Source organism: Crocodylus porosus, unplaced genomic scaffold, assembly GCF_001723895.1.
Source record: "Crocodylus porosus isolate Cpor-Errol unplaced genomic scaffold, CroPor_comp1, whole genome shotgun sequence".
NCBI lineage: Eukaryota > Metazoa > Chordata > Crocodylia > Crocodylidae > Crocodylus > Crocodylus porosus.
In genome coordinates this window covers 525,417-539,321 of record NW_017728900.1, presented here as the reverse complement: position 1 = coordinate 539,321, position 13,905 = coordinate 525,417, and the positions used below count along the sequence as shown (strand labels likewise).

General features: G+C 54.3%; 1 protein-coding gene across 1 annotated transcript in view; it reads left to right on the top strand.

Annotated features, from left to right (window-relative positions):
- Positions 1-13,623, top strand: part of OSBP (oxysterol binding protein) — a 15,334-nt gene extending 1,711 nt beyond the window's left edge. Inside the window, exons 2-13 of the mRNA XM_019556660.1 lie at positions 4,193-4,443; positions 6,256-6,454; positions 6,634-6,736; positions 7,014-7,068; positions 7,593-7,724; positions 7,939-8,184; positions 8,414-8,534; positions 10,140-10,243; positions 10,472-10,567; positions 10,985-11,166; positions 11,483-11,703; positions 11,806-13,623. Coding sequence (XP_019412205.1) covers positions 4,193-4,443; positions 6,256-6,454; positions 6,634-6,736; positions 7,014-7,068; positions 7,593-7,724; positions 7,939-8,184; positions 8,414-8,534; positions 10,140-10,243; positions 10,472-10,567; positions 10,985-11,166; positions 11,483-11,703; positions 11,806-11,948 — 1,853 coding nt within the window. The 3' untranslated portion in view covers positions 11,949-13,623. The remainder of the gene's footprint in view (positions 1-4,192; positions 4,444-6,255; positions 6,455-6,633; positions 6,737-7,013; positions 7,069-7,592; positions 7,725-7,938; positions 8,185-8,413; positions 8,535-10,139; positions 10,244-10,471; positions 10,568-10,984; positions 11,167-11,482; positions 11,704-11,805) is intronic.
- Positions 13,624-13,905: the final 282 nt, after the last annotated feature.

Below are 13,905 nucleotides of genomic sequence, written 5' to 3'. Positions count from 1 at the left end.
AAGTTGGGGAAACTGCCGCAATAGAGAGGTGAAGTGGCTTAGCCCAGCAGGCCAGTAACAGAGCTGGGGATAGACACTCTAGGTGTTCTGCTTCCTAGTCCTATGCTCTAGCCCAGTGATTCTCAGCTGGGGTGCTGTGGCACCCTGGGCTGTTGTGAGATCCTTTCCAGGTTGCCATGTTGGCCCTGCCATGCCTCTCTGTTTCCCAAAGACATTGTGCATGGTCAGAGTAGGAAGTGGCTGCAAGCATAAACCAGTGAGATTCTGGAGACAGGCTATCACTCTCTTTAAGACCCAATGATAGTGCTCACCTCTCTTCCCTTTCCAGTACCATGGTTACATGGCTGTCAACCCCATGCAGGAGGCTGGGAGGTAAGGTAAGAGTTACATGCCCCAGCTGTACCAACCAGATCCTTTGCTGTCAGGCCATCCTGTAGGGAAAGCCTCTTCACCCCGCCCCCCCCCCTGCCTTTTTTGTAAGGTTGCCTCTTTTTTTTTCTTCACACCCTCTCACCCCCTACTATATCTACCCCACCCTCTTTAGGCAATGTATCCAAAATGAGCAGTTTCTACCTGATGTTCCACTTAGGTGTGTTCAGCATGCAGTGGAATCTGACTGTTAGGCTTTGTGCCTCACAATATGGTCTTGCCTCAAGGTATTGCTCCAGTGATAGGTACATTAAAGATTTAGGCTGTTCAGACCCCAGGGTAACAGAGTCCATAACAATATCTTTCTAGAACAGTGATCCTAAATGGGGCACTTCTAGACTCAAGTATCTTATTATAATAGTATGGTTATTCATGCAGGTTTTAGTCCAGTTTGAAAAATGTTTCAAGCGCCATTTTTATGCACTGTAATAATTATAAATTAATTGGGTTTTGTTTGTTTGTTTTTTCAAGGGGGTGCCACTAAATTCAAAATAGGTATGAAGGGGTGACTTGAGTCTAAAACGGTTGAGAAGCACTGTTCTAGCCACTACGCCAGGCTTGTCCAACATGCGGCCTGCCAAGTTGTTCTCTGTGGCCCGAGGTCCCTCACTCGGGACAGTAGGGTGGGGAAAGGGAGGGGAGCCGGGCTCGTGTGACCTCCCACGTCATGTGAGCTGGGTCTTGCCACCACCCCAAGGGCTGCATGGCATGGGGATGAGCTGAGGACAGTGCCCGCTTTTACTTGTCTCTAGCTCGGCCCCTTGCCCCCGGTGACCTGCCCGCCTCCCAGGACCCACTGGGCTCGGTGGCCACAGGGCGGGAACGGGGTGCAGCACCCGGCACAGGCAGTTGGCAGGGCAGAGCAGCCCCAGGGTGGGCCTTGGCAGGCAGTGTCATGGTGTGACCCCTGCGCTGCAAGTCAGCAGGAGCCAGTGTCCGCTGGGCCCTGCACTCCGGGCTCGCAGTGCTGAGCCCACCAGGGCTATGTGTGTGGGTGGCCGGGCACCATGATGAGCAGGGCCACGCGGGTGGATAAGCGAGCGGCTGCGGTGCAGCGGCCACCTTGCTCCAATCCCCCTCGAGCAGCGCCAGTTCGTGGGACTGCACTGCTCGGGGGCAGCCCAGGTCGGGGATTGTTGCTCCCTGCAGCTGGGCCAGGTGCTGCTCTCCTGCTGCGGCGGCTGCCTGTGCCCTCTTGGGGGCCATTTGCCTTTGCCGCAGGGAAGCGTGGAGGAGCAGAGCAGCCCGTTTTCCCCCAAGGCCTTCCCCTGTCAGGAGCCGCCCTGGACAGACCAGGCCTGATACCCTGCCAGGCCGGGAACTGGCTTCGGTCCTGCAGTTGCACCATCCCCCATCTCACGCGTTTGCTGGGCCCCAGCCACGTCTGCCCAGGCACTGCCAAGACTTTGGGCAGTGGTGTTGCTGGTGTGGGCAAGGCCTAGGGAAGCAGTGGCATGAGAGCACCGGCTACGTTGGTTTGGTCACATATTTTAACACAGCTGTCAAATTTCTTCTGGGGCTGCCTTCAAATGGTGGTTGTAGCAGGCAGAAGAGGGGCCCTAGTTGTTGGGATGGCTGGTCTAGGACATCATTTGCTGTAGTTTGTCACTAGCTGAGCACAGGTGGGGGGTTTATGCCAGCTTTGCCTTATTTAGGCTTGTCCAACATGTGGCCCATGGGGTGATAAAATATGAATATGGCTCGCTGGCCCACTGGGTGATAAAGTTCATGATCCGGCCCCACATTCAAAAAGGTTGGACACCCCTGCACTACGCTGTATTGATTATGGCCTCTCTCTCTCTCATCATAACACCCAGATATTTGATACTGGTCTGCAGTTGTCCCCTGAGGATTTCCAGACATCTACATATTCCCCTCCCTCTCCTTTGGCCTATCACAGACTAATCAAAGCTCAGCAGTCTGCTCTTCCTTGACTGCCAGTGTGAAATCCTGACTGTTATCTCAGCATATTGATGACAGGAGAAGACCAGGATTCACAGCTCTGATATTTCTGAAACTTCAGCTCCCAGATCTCTAGTATGTGCCTGAGTTGGCTGCCTTTATGTTCAACATGCTTCTCACATGCCAGGAAACCCAGCCATATGCTCTGATCAAATCTCTTCCCTAAGACATCTAGGCTTGATCTGTTTCTGTGGAGTCTTGGTAGGCACTTCTTGTTGCAGCCTCTTAACAGTGTTGCCTGTACTAGCTTTCCTCATCTTGGCTTTGGGGTGGGAAAATACTTGATTTAAAAGAAGAAAAGCCTTCCCCTACCCCTCCATGTGTCTATTTTTTTTTATTTGTGGGGGGGAAATAAGCACCATCTTCCCTGAACTCATTTTGCAAACCATCCCCTTCCAGCTCCATACTGTGCCCTCCAGGTTAAGCAGGCTGCCGCTCAATTAGGCCAAAGCTAGTTACAAGTTGAGAAGCCCAACCTCCTAATGCTCTGCCCCTCTTAGAATCGTAGAAAAATAGGGTTTGAAGGGACAGCAGGAGGCCATCTGAGCCAGCCCCCTGCCAAGGCAAAATCATCCCTACCTAAACCATCCTAGACAAGTGTTTGTTTAATCTGTTCTTACGAGCTTCCAAAGCATTGAGATAGCTCATCCTCTTGAAGAGGCTGTGCATCATATTAATTAGTTTTGGGTTTCAAGACTTATTGGTCATCTTTTCTCTAGACTAAGTACCTCCAGTTCTTTCATGTTTCAGCCAGGGCTTGAGTACTTCAGTAGTCTTGATTATCACATGGATGAACATGGCAACACCTAAATCACTTAGGGCTTCCAGTTAAAACCAAGGCTGGAGAAGGAATTGGTAGCTGGTGTCCGTGGCAATGTGTAGGAGATGCATGGGGGCCCCTGAGAGTGCTGGTGCACCCCCTGACAGCCAGCATTCCCTGGTTAGGTGACAGGCGGGGGGGGCAGGTGGAAGTGCTGTTGCCCCCCCTCTCCCTCTCCCCCTGCAATTGCTGTCCAGGGAGTGGGGGCACCAGGAGAAGTGCCACTGGAACTTCTGGGAGCACCACTCATGTTTCTGGATCAGCCCAATCAGCTGCAGGCCACCCCACCCCCAGTCAGTGCAATCCCCCAGTTACTGACTGGCCACTGCTGGGGGGAGCACATGCCCCCATGAGGCATCAGTTGCCCATGGCAGGGTGTAATACTGCTTGCTAGGCAGCTGGGCTGCTGCATTCACAGCTAAATAAAGATAATCAATGTAGCCTTGTATAGACTGTACTGGAGGGACTCTGATCTGCCGGTGACCTGCATGGGTCACTTGGGTGATGTAAGTAACCCTCACCCACTCTGGATGTTTCTCAGAGTGACTGAGATGCTCCAACCTTTGGTAGCCTGTTCCAACCTTTGGTAGCAGACCTAATATGTGAGCTTTTTTGCTTTGAGAAACACAGACCCCAAGTTCCGCCTAACTTCTGGCAACATGCCTAGAGATGCAGGGTTGCACTGTCAACTCCAAAGACTCAGGCCTTGTAGCCAAGTGTGGATCACATAGGCTACCGATCAGCCAGGAGGTGGCAACTACTCCAGTCATCTCCAACTTCCCAGATTGGTTCGCAACAAGAGACTATCTCTGTAGAAATAGCTGGTTGGCTACTTTTGATTTTTCCAGGGCTTGGTGGAGCTGGGGAACTAGAGGTCCTGACCATCCCCAAGGAGCAAGGGAGGGTATGAGGGCTGGCTCTGCCCTGTGTCTCTTCCCATCTGAATGTGACCTGGCTGCTTCTCCTTGCCCCTGCTTCCAGATGACTCTGGTGATGAGGAGTCCGTGTCTCAGACAGACAAAACGGAGCTGCAGACCACACTACGCACCCTCTCCAGCAAGGTGGAGGACCTGAGCACCTGCAACGACCTGATTGCCAAGCATGGCACAGCCCTGCAGCGCTCCCTCAGTGAGCTGGAGTCCCTCAAGCTGCCTGCTGAGAGCAACGAGAAGATCAAGCAAGTCAACGAGCGTGCCACACTATTCCGCATCACCTCCAATGCTATGATCAACGTGAGTGTCCCTGTTCACAGGGATCTGCCAAGCTCGCAGCCTCCAGTAGGTGGTGCTCTAGACTGGAGTGCACTGGGGAGAGGCCTCTGCACTTGGCATGGCTCTGGATAGTGATGAACTGCCATGTCTGTGATGCACTTGAGGACCTGACCCCCATCAGGCCCTGTGACCACTATTGCAGGAGAGTGGTCTCTGAGCTGCAGCCATGCCTTGGGTAGGTGGTAGAGGAACTGTCTTCTCCTGTCTAAGGTAGTACAGGAAACCAATAGATTCCTGCACCAGTCCGTCTTCTGCCAACACAAGCACTCCGTAATGTACACAGCCTTGCCATGCTACAATGAATCTGCTGTGAGGTCTGTCTGGGCTTTCCCTGTTCACAGGGCACAGCGAGCCAGGCTGTGTGGTGGGCAGAGAACAGGTGGGTGGGGGAGCGAGCCTGCAGAAGCATGGGGCAGGACTCTGTTTCAGAAATGGCTGCAGCTTGTTGCCTGTCCCGGAGTCATTGTGCCCTGACCCAAAGAGAGGTGGGGACCTAGGCTGTAGGCCACATCCCTGATGGCACAGGCCATTTCTCAGGAGGTGATCCAGGTTTGTTGTAGTTATGCCTATGTGGCAGAGCTGCTCCCAGTTCTGTAGCTAAGCTGGCAGAGTCCTCTAGTGGAGAAGCAGCATATGCCAGTAAATACTGTTTTATTTTCTGCCACCACAACTGCCATACCTTCCTGAATGATGCAGGCTTCACAGACAGAAGCCTGTTGGCATTGCTGTGTCTACCTCAGGGGTTCTGCTGGCATTGCCAAATCCTGGGGATGCTGCTGGCACTGCCACATCCCTGGGGGTGTTGGCTACTTACACCTGTGGCTGACATCATTAATCCAGCCAAAGCTGATAGTGTAGAGCAGGGGTATTTGAGGGTAGACTCAAAGGAGGTTCAGTGGTGCAGCTGCACCCTGCTTTTTGGATTGCACTGCAACATGGGGGGCCTCCAGGGATTTCTTCAAAATTCCTAAAGCAGGTTCATTTGGAGACATGGACAGCAGCAGCATGGATAGGCAAGGGGGTTCCCTTTCCCTGCTCCCAAGGGGACTGGGGAGGGAGTGGGGAAACTACTCTCCTGCCATGCTGTTGCTGATGTTCCTGTCCCCAGCTGAGCTCAGTCCCTGCCCCCACCCTTCCCCATCCCCTCCCAACAGCCTGCCTGACTCTAGACCTTCACTGCCCCAGCCAGTGGCCATACTCCATTTCCCAGCAGCTCCTGCTCACATCGCTGGGGCTGGCTTCCATGAAGAATTCAGTAGGGTTGATGCCGTGACAACACAGGGCCAGGATTTCCATGGAGACTGGCCCTAGCTGCTCTGGCAAGGCAATGAATTGCAGGTCTGCCCTGGCTCAGGACCACAGTCACCGCTGCAAGATCCCAGCTCTGGCCCCAGAGCAGCCCCCTGCCCAGCCATGCACCGTGCCAGTGCTGGAACCCCTGGCCTCGCGCTGTCATTGCTGGGACCAGTATCCATGAAGACCTCAGTAGCAGAGGTGTCTGCTACTAAGGTCTCCATGGAAACTGGCCCCAGCAATGCAAATGGGCTGCTGGGAAATGGAGTCTGCTGTGGGCCTGAGCTGGCCCATAGGCCAGACTTTACCCGCCCCTGTGCTAGAGACCAAGAAATCCCAAAGACATGTATTCATCTGCATCCTGGAGCACCACAAAGGGGCTGGGGAGTTGAGGCATCTATAGACAGCAGCCATGTGCTGGATGGCAGCCACAGACCCTGAGCCCAGATGGGGAGCGGTAACAGGTGCTTCTCCCTGCAGGCCTGCAGAGACTTCCTTTTGCTGGCCCAGACACACAGCAAGAAGTGGCAGAAGTCTCTTCAGTATGAGCGAGACCAGCGCATCCGTCTGGAGGAGACCCTGGAGCAGCTAGCCAAGCAGCACAACCATCTGGAGAGAGCCTTCCGGGGGGCCACTGTACTGCCTGCCAATGCCCCGGGCAGTGGGGGCTCTTCGAAAGGTAAGAGGGTGGAGTTATTGGCCTGCCTCCTTGCTGTTGCTGCTATCACTGGGCCTGGGGTAGTTGGAATCCCTTACTTGCACACTGTCGCTTCACATTGGGCTCTAGCTGCAGACTCCCAACAGATGGAGAAAGGAAGACCATTTGGGCATGGATCTTGTTGCTGTTTCCCCTTGCAGAACAATGCTGCCCAGCAAAAGGGGACCTGAGTGATGAGGATGATGATAATGAGTTCTTCGATGCCCCAGAGATCATAACCATGCCAGAGACCATGGGCCACAAGTGAGTGATCTCCAGACTTGGTCAAGAGCACCCTCTCCTCATGAGCCTGTGAGTGGTCATGGGTTGCCTGTCTCTTCTCTGGAGCACTGGGTTCTTGGGTCCGGCAGCAGGAAGGTGTCGCTGTCTGCCTGGCATAGGCCTCTGCATCTCTCTGCCGGAGGTTGCGTCTTTGCTCTGCTCTCTAAGCTGCCTCCTCAGCTCAGAAAGCCTTCATCTCTGGTGGCCAGGAGGGAGTGAGGGGTAGCATACTAATTTTCACCTTCTTTACTCCCTACAGACGCACTGGGAGCAACATCAGCGGCACCAGCAGTGACATCAGCCTTGATGAGCAGGTGGGTCCCAGAGGTGGGGGCTGGAAGTGATTGGTCTTGCTGCTACTGATGGAAGGAGGATTCCAGAAGGGAGGAATGAGCCTTGCAGGGGAGGGGTTGTGACTGCACCCATGATTTAGTCGGTCATGAGGCTAGTGGCACTACATGCACCATCACTGTACTTTGTGCTTTTGGTAGATGTAAAGCCAAGATCTGGAGACTGTGGTCTCAGTGGGCAGTGATGGAGACTTAGGCAACCATGAAAACCTGCTGGGGGAGACTCATTCTGGGGATTGTGTGCTGAGAGGAAAGGGAGTAGGCTTGGTGGGTCAGGAGAGGTATTCCAGGGCATGGAAAGTTGCAGAGGAGAAGGGCTGAAGATGGAATGAAGGCCACAGAGCGGGGTCAGTCAGTCAGCTGGAAGACCTGGGTGGTGGACTGAACTGTGAAAGGAGGAGGTCATGTTTGGCCTTAAAAGTCTGGAGCTTAGCCTTCTGGGGTGGGGGTTGCATCCTGGCTTGATGGGTCTTCTGTCTTGTCTTCAGTACAAGCACCTGCCAGAAGACACCAAGAAAGAGAAGAGGACTCGCATCCCTTACAAGCCAAATTACAGCCTCAACTTGTGGAGCATCATGAAGAACTGCATTGGGAAAGAGCTCTCCAAGATCCCCATGCCAGTGAGTCCCCAGTCTGCAGGGGGAGCTCTGGAGCAAGTTATGCCTTCTGTCTTGGGAGGACTGATCTCCAACCCTGATGGCCCATCAGGGCCCAGAGGCTACGCAAAGATCATCCTTGTTCTGTTCAGCTTCTGAGCCCCAGGGGTTCATGGCTATTCAGAGAACCCTGCCCTGTGCTTGGCTCCAGCATCTGAATTTTCTCTCCTGTCCACAGGTGAACTTCAATGAGCCCCTGTCCATGCTGCAGCGCCTCACTGAGGACCTGGAGTACCACACGCTGCTGGACCGAGCAGCCAAGTGCGAGAACTCCCTGGAGCAGCTGTGCTATGTGGCTGCCTTCACCGTGTCGTCCTACTCCACCACTGTCTACCGCACCAGCAAGCCCTTCAACTCACTCCTTGGCGAGACCTTTGAGCTGGACCGGCTGGAGGAGACCGGCTACCGCTCCCTCTGCGAGCAGGTCTGCAGGACCAACAGCCTCATTCTCTGCCTTTCAGGCCCTACCCACCCAAGCCAGACATGGGCAGCATTCACACTGGGTCTCCTCAGCATTGCACCTTCTAGAATTGAGTGGGTGCCTGGGTGTCCTCTCTTGGGGGGTACCAGGGCTGTGTCTGCATATGCCCCATGCCTTGCCTGACTGTGCTTGTCTCATCCTGATGTGCTCTGTTCCTCCCCATCTCTTCCAGGTAAGCCACCACCCTCCTGCTGCTGCCCACCACGCAGAGTCCAAGCATGGCTGGACGCTTCGCCAGGAGATCAAAATCACCAGCAAGTTCCGTGGCAAATACTTCTCCATCATGCCCCTCGGTTAGTCCCTGTGCTCAGGTTGCCAGTGCCCCTGGTTCATTGGCAGCATTGGGAATGCTTGCTGGTCCAAGGAGAGTGTCCCAGGCTCCTTGAATACTGGGTGTGATTCACATCTCTACTTCCCCAGCAAAGCCCTTCACTTCATCCTGAGAACCTCACAGCCAGGCATGCCTGCATTACAAAACCTTTACCTCCAAGTAGAATCCAAGGCCAACTGCCCCCTTAGCCTGCCCCTGCCTGCAGCCTGTTCAGCACTGGCCCAGATGCTCCAGGGTTTGGCAAAGGAAATCTGCCCTTGGCCCTCCTAGGCCCTTTAGTGCCTGTGTGCGCTGCTTCCCATTGCAGGCAGAAAGACAAGTATTGGGTGTGATCCCTACAAGGGCTCCGAGTTCTCAGTCTTTCTAGGAATCGGTCTGCTCCCTACTTGTCTGTGCTTTCCACATGCTGCTGTAACGGACTGTATGGACGGGGAGGGGCAACTCGTATGGTTGGGGCTAGCTGAGCATGACCTTCTACTTTCCCCAAAAGGGAGTGTCTGTGTTTCCAAATAATCTAGCCTGTATGTCCAGCCATTCCTGGAAAATGAGCACACTACAGGAAGTTAGCTCCTGCTGCTAACTTCCCCTCACTCCTTCCTAGCTCAGTGCTGCATCTGCCACATCACTTGGATACAGGGCCACAGTTGTGCTCTGTGGTAGTGGGTCAACAAGTCTGGAGCCTGCAGAGTGAGAACCTTGGGCTGGAAGCCAGGTGTCTGTGCTCAACCCTGCCACTGAGGGCTGCCCTGTGCCTCCTTCCAGCCATGCCCGGGGTATTGTTCTGCACAGCACCTTGCCTGTTCATTCCTGAGGTGGCAGCACAGCTGCTGCCAAGTGCCACAAGCATATTCCTGGAAGCACATCAAAACAGCCTGACAGTGGCTATGGGGGTGTACTTAGGTCCACTGTAGAATGGGATTTGGCCCAGTGGGTGCACACGCTTCTTGGCAGCACCCTTGGACACAACACCAAGACAATGTAGGCAAATGCTTACTGTGTGACCTTCATCAAACTAGATGTCAGGTCATAGAGAAGTAGGGCTGGAAGGGACCTCCAGAAGTCTTCTAGTCGAATCCCCTGCCTGAGGTAGGAGCATCTCTGTCCAAATCATCCCATACAAATGTAATCTAAACTCTGTGTAAGACTGCTATCAGCCCTGATGACACCGACCTAAAACCCTAACCTGCAACAGGTAAATTAGGGGAACCACAGCAGCAGCCTTAAAACCAGTGCAGGTTGGGGTTGAAGCTGGACAAAAGCAGCCTGGCTAGCCTAAGTACCATTCTTAAAGTTGCATTCATTAGCAAGCTTTGCTCTTTTCCATAGTGGTTCTCCTTTGCTTCTCTGAGCACTCCCTAAAAGAGAACGAACTTTGTATCTCCATTATTTAGAGATGGACATGATAGTTTTTTGGAACTGGGTCACATAGTGTCATAGCAGCCTTACATCTATGGTGGCAGGGTCTTGGGTGTGTGACATTTGTCTTGCTGTGGAACAGCTGACTTGGTGATCTGTCGAGCAGGAGGTTGCTGTTCTGATCACTGTCCCCCCTACATCCCCCTCCTAGGTACCATCCATTGCATCTTCCCCTCAAGCGGCAATCACTATACCTGGAAGAAGGTCACCACCACTGTGCACAACATCATTGTTGGGAAACTGTGGATAGACCAGGTGAGTCAGAGCAGCAGCAGTAGGGACAAAGGTGGGAACTGTGCCAGAGCCTGCTGTATGAGAGCTGATGGAAGCCATCCTTTCCAGCTCTGTCACCAACTGACTGAGCTTGAGTAGGCTGATGCACTGCTGAGCCTCAGTTTCCCCCATCTGTAAACCAGGGTCAGTTTGGGGTGTGCATCGATGCCACCAAGACTGGCTGACCTGACCCTTTCTCTTCCCTTGCAGTCAGGTGAGATCGAGATCATTAATCACAAGACGGGCGACAAGTGCAATCTAAAGTTTGTTCCTTACAGCTACTTCTCCCGGGACGTGGCCAGGAAGGTAAAGGGGCCGAACTCCAGGCCCATCCGATGGCAGGGAGCTGATGTCAGGGGATGGGAGGGGCATTGTAGCCCAGGACCTTGAGAAATAGAGAGCGGGAAATGAAAGGGGCAGGCACACTGGGGCGGCACTGGGTAAGAGAGGCTAGGGTTAGAACTATACGCTTCTATACTAGAATGGGGGGAAGTGCTCCACGGAGGCAGGCCCGTGTCCCCAGTCTCCACACTATATATCAGTTCTGATCAAAACTGGCTGCTGATCTGGAGAGCAATGCGTTTTGCGGGTGGGGGATGCCACTGGGAAATGGGGCTGAAGAGCTGGAAAGTTGGTACTTGGTGCTGTCCATTTGTGATGGGCAAGTGCTTGGTCCTGCTGTGCTCAGATGCTTATATCCTCCCATCCTTTCCCTCCTGGCAGGTCACAGGGGAGGTGATGGACCCATCAGGAAAGGTCCACTTCATCTTGCTGGGCACCTGGGATGAGAAGATGGACTGTTACAAGGTGCTGCCAGGCGGTGGGGAGAATGGCGCTGAGGGGCGACAGAAGGCACATGAGGCTGAGGACACCAGGCTCCTGCTGTGGAAAAGGAACCCACTCCCGTGAGTAGCAGGCAGGCACCGACTTGGTGTGGCGAGGCCAGTAGGGCTGGGCAGCCCAGGGCCCCTTCACTGCCTGTTGGGCAGCGGTAGAGGGAACTGGCTCACGCCACACAGCATCTGCAGTGGGTGCCTCTCTTGCACTAGCTGCCATCTCTCTTCTGGGAGCATGGAAACTAGTGGCAGAACTGGGGGGGATGCCTCTCCCCTCCCAGTAAAGGCTGAATTTCTTGCTGGCTGGTAGCATGTGACCCAAGCTGGTAAGTACAGTGCCTCACTCTCTGTCTGTCTGCCTGCCTCTGTCACTCCATTGGTACAGGAAAAACGCAGAGAACATGTACTACTTCTCAGAGCTGGCTCTGACCCTTAACGCCCTCGAAAGTGGCACTGCCCCTACCGATAGCAGGCTACGACCTGACCAGCGCCTCATGGAGAATGGGCGCTGGGATGAAGCCAATGCTGAGAAGCAGCGCCTGGAGGAGAAGCAGCGTATGTCTCGCAAGAAGCGCGAAGCTGATGCTGTGAAGGCCACAGAGGACGGTAAGGGGACAGTAATGGGCCCACCCAGCTTCTACCGTTGCCTCTTCCACTTCATAGCAGAGCATGCTGGAATATGTCTAACTCTCTCTCCTTTCCCCACAGGAACTCTTTATGACCCCTACAAGCCACTGTGGTTTGAGCGCAAGAAGGACCCTGACACCAAGGAGATAGCGCATGTGTACAAAGGAGGCTACTGGGAAAGCAAGGAAAAGCAGGACTGGAGCATGTGCCCGGATATTTTCTGAGCTAGCCACAGAAGAAGGAAGGAAGAGGAGGAAGGTTGGAGGGAAGCAGCCAATCATGTGACTTTTTTTTTTCCTTGCCTGGCGCTTCCCTCGCGTCTGTCTGTCTTAACCAATCACTTGTTGCAAATCAGTCGCCCACGGCACAAGCCGGTGGCGGTGATTGGCTGGGTTGCCTTAGCTGATCGAAGCTGACATTGATGAAGTCCAGATCCCAGGTGGCTTGGGGGCCCCATGCGCACTCTGCCCTTGACTACCGTATCCCTGGCTCCTTTACGTGACTGTCTTCGGTCTTGCTTGGCTGAAGTCCCTGCCAATTTGCAGGGAGGGGGATGGGGAAGGCCGAGTTGCTGCAGAAAAAAGCACTTGACTCCTAACATCCATGGCCAGCAGGGAAGGTCCCCACAGGGGTTGAAGGGTAGAGGGGGTGAGAAAAAAAGCACCCCCCCCGCCCCCAAATATACACGTACACTTAAATCTCCATGAGGGGTGTCTGGGATCACCATGGTTCCTGTGTTGGCAAGATGGGAGTCTGTCCCTTCCTGCCCTTGGTAGAGAGCTAAGGACGCATGCAGGCTGGGTGTAGTTGGGGAGAGGGCAGTGTCGGTGCCCTTGGTGCAGGGCTGAGGGTACATCCCCATCTCCACCCCACCATGGGGGATGTGGCACAGCAGCCCTCTCCCTGGAGAGCCTGAGGCTGGCCTCGGTCTCCTGGAATCCTCCCCTCAAGCAGCTGGTCTCTTCCAGTCTGATGTCAGAGCATGGCAGGATTTGACAAGAAGCTGTCAGCCCCTCACTCCCCTGCCCTGCCTTCCCCCCCACCTCTCCCCCCGGCCCTTTTCCCCAGGCAGGCAGGTAAGCCCTGGTGGCAGGGAGCTGGGATGTGGATGGATGGCTCCTCCGTGGCAGCAAGAGCAGCCTCTAGCCTAGAGAGCACCTGTTAGATACTTGTATATTATATATATGGAGAGAGACCTAACTTTTTTTTTTTTGGTTGTTTTTCCTGTTCCTCCTCTGCTCCCACAGACCCTGGGTTTTGTAACACTCACTGCCCCCATCTCATCTCTCCCCCAGGGTGACCCCTCCCTGGGGACAAGCAAGGCTGTCCCTCTCCCCCTTCCTTCTTCCCACCCTCTCATGCCCAGTGGAAGCCACGCACCCCTCCCTTTGCAGTGGGGAGGCTGAAGTCCAGAGTCCTCACTGCTGAGCTCAGATAGCTGCCAAAGCCCATTCCTGACGTTCAGTAGGTGCTGCCGTGGAGGAGGTGTGTGGCTTGAGCCAGGCCAGCCCCACAGCTGAAGGGCATCCTCCTCTGCAGGCCCCTACCCCTGGCCGAGGGTCACACATTGAGGTGCCTTCCTTGTATGTTTCTCTTAGGGGGTTTTGTGTTTCTTTTCCTTGACTAGAGCCTCGGCCACCAGGGTGAAGGGCGGCACTTGTTCAGTTTGGGGCTTGTGCCTGCTGCCCACCCAGGGTTTCCTCTTGCCAGCTGTCAGGGATGTGGCTGAGCCCAGAAGTCCACCCTGCATGGCAGAGGGAACAGGGTGGTCCAGATTCCCTTGGAGGGACACCTGGTCAGCTAAAGTGAGAGAGAGAATCCCTCTGTTTCTGTTTTGATTTTTTTGCCTTATTTTTTTTTTCCAAGAAAATGACTAAATTAAAAAACCTGAAAGCCCCAGCACTGTGTGAGGTGCTTATTTCTGGCTTGGGGTCAAGGGAGAGGGGTGCCCTTGTTTTGTGCTCTGACTTCAGTGTTGCTTTGGGTGGGCTGCCCAATTTCACTGCCCTCTGGGTGTTAGGGGAGGAGAATAGCTGTGGGGCCAGTTCAGCCTGTGCCCTGCCTCACTGCTTTCCTCCTGCCTGCAAGAAGTGCCTTGGCCTAGGAGTCTCATTACCCTCCGCTTCCGGTAGGTCATTGATGGAGGGCCAGCTCCAGGACTGTGGGCTTCTCGCTTTCCTC